Source organism: Eimeria acervulina, genomic scaffold, assembly GCF_000499425.1.
Source record: "Eimeria acervulina Houghton genomic scaffold, Eah_scaff1222, whole genome shotgun sequence".
Classification (NCBI taxonomy): Eukaryota; Apicomplexa; class Conoidasida; order Eucoccidiorida; family Eimeriidae; genus Eimeria; species Eimeria acervulina.
Window position 1 is genome coordinate 6,821 of NW_013550324.1, and position 1,848 is coordinate 8,668.

The following is a 1,848-nucleotide window of genomic DNA, read 5'->3' on the forward strand; positions in this document are numbered from 1 at the left end:
AATAAACCAATATATATATATATATATATATATATATATTATAGACATATATATAAATATATATAAATATATTTATATATATATATATGGAGACCAGAGGTGACGGATTGCATGCGGGTGATAATTAGTTAGACATTCGTCTCTACCATTCCTGCCATTCACTGAAGAAAAGGATGCTGCTGCTGCTGCTGCTGCTGCTGCTGCTCTTGCTGCTGCTCTTGCTGCTGCTGCTGCTGTATTTGGTTTTGTTTGTTTGTTTAGAATGCAATGCGAGCGACAGTAGACAGATTTCTATCTCAGCCTAGACGAGATGAGGAGGGGGTGGACTTGTCTGCTGCTGCTGCTGCTGCAGCAGCAGCAACCAACCGTTCTGCTTCTTACTCCCGTCTTTGGGGCCCCGACAAGCTGCCCGACCACTTGGGGCCCCTTTCCCCCCCAAGCAGCAGCAGCAGCAGCAGCAGCAGAGAAGTGCTTAGCAACCCTTTTATGCATGCACAAACCCTCTCTCAAGCAGCACCTCAATACCAGACGGCCCCTGAGGTCTCCGACCCGCTGCTGCCCCCAGTGCAGCTTCTTGTAGCAGGAGATGAGCATTCTGTCTCCATACGGGTAAACAACAACAACAACAACAACAATAACAACAACAGCAGCAGCAGCAGCAGCAGCTGCTGCTGCTGCTGCTGCGGCGGCGGCTAGCCAACCAAGTAGCTGTCGAGCTAGACAAGTAGCTAGCCAGCTAGCTGGCCAGCTAGCTAGCCATCTAGCTAGCCACCTAGCTAGCTAGCTAGCTGGCCAAAACGTTCGCTACCCAGGTAGCTATTTAACTAGCTAGCCATCTAGCTAGCTAGCCATCTAGCTAGCTAGCCAACTAGCTAGCTAGCTAGCTAGCTAGCTGGCTGGGTAGCTAGCTGTGTGGCGTTGTGTAGGTGAGTCAAAAGAGAATAAGGCTTAGGATGTATTTATGTGCAGCTGTCTGATATGGGAGGAGGAATAAGCAATGAGGCGCAGCCCCGAATTTGGAGCTACATGTACACCACAGCGAAGCCAGTGAAGTATGACCCTATGACGGGTTCTGTGGTGTACGCGCGTCCCCAGCAGCAGAAGCAGCAGCAGCAGCAGCAGCAGCAGCAGGAGGCGCAGCAGCAGGAATCGCAGCAGCAGGAGCAGCAGCAGCAGCGGGAGGTGCAGCAAGAAGAAGGGTCTGAAGAAACAGGGTCTTTGTCTCAGTCGGTGACGATTGGTTCTCTTGATTTTACAACAAAAGAAGAAAGAAGACAGTTCAATGCATCTCCTTTGGCTGGCTTTGGCTGTGGGCTGCCCCTATGCAGGCTTTATGCTTCTTATTTAGGGGGAAGCCTCACTTTAATTTCTATGCCTGTGCACGGCACTGATGCGTATATACACCTCAGACGCATTGGGGATCAGCAGGTGCGAGCTCTACAATCATAAAAGCAATACATATTGTAATAGTAATAATAGTAATAGAAATAGTAGTAGTAGTAATAATCAGTAATAGAAATAGCAATAGAAATAGTAATAGAAATAGTAATAGAAATAGCAATAGAAATAGTAATAGAAATAGTAATAGTAATAGAAATAGCAATAGAAATAGTAATAGTAATAGCAGTAGCAATAGAAATAGTAATAGAAATACTAATAGCAATAGAAATAGCAATAGAAATAGAAATAGTAATAGTAATAGTAATAGAAATAGCAATAGAACTAGCAATAGTAATAGTAATACTAACAGTAATAATAATAGTAAGAGTACTAATAACAGTAAAGATAATACTCCTTTTTCTATTTTTGTCTGTCTTCTTCGCGTTTGTTATGTTCGTGTGAATGATT

General features: G+C 44.3%; 1 protein-coding gene across 1 annotated transcript in view; it reads left to right on the forward strand.

Moving 5' to 3' along the window:
* EAH_00057250 (Kinase isozyme 4, related) overlaps window positions 1-1,449 on the forward strand; it is a gene marked incomplete at both ends in the record, with an annotated part of 3,235 nt that extends 1,786 nt beyond the window's left edge. Inside the window, 2 exons of the mRNA XM_013397428.1 lie at window positions 262-609; window positions 970-1,449. Of these exons, the coding sequence (XP_013252882.1) occupies window positions 262-609; window positions 970-1,449 (828 nt within the window). The remainder of the gene's footprint in view (window positions 1-261; window positions 610-969) is intronic.
* Between the last annotated feature and the right edge of the window lie 399 nt (window positions 1,450-1,848).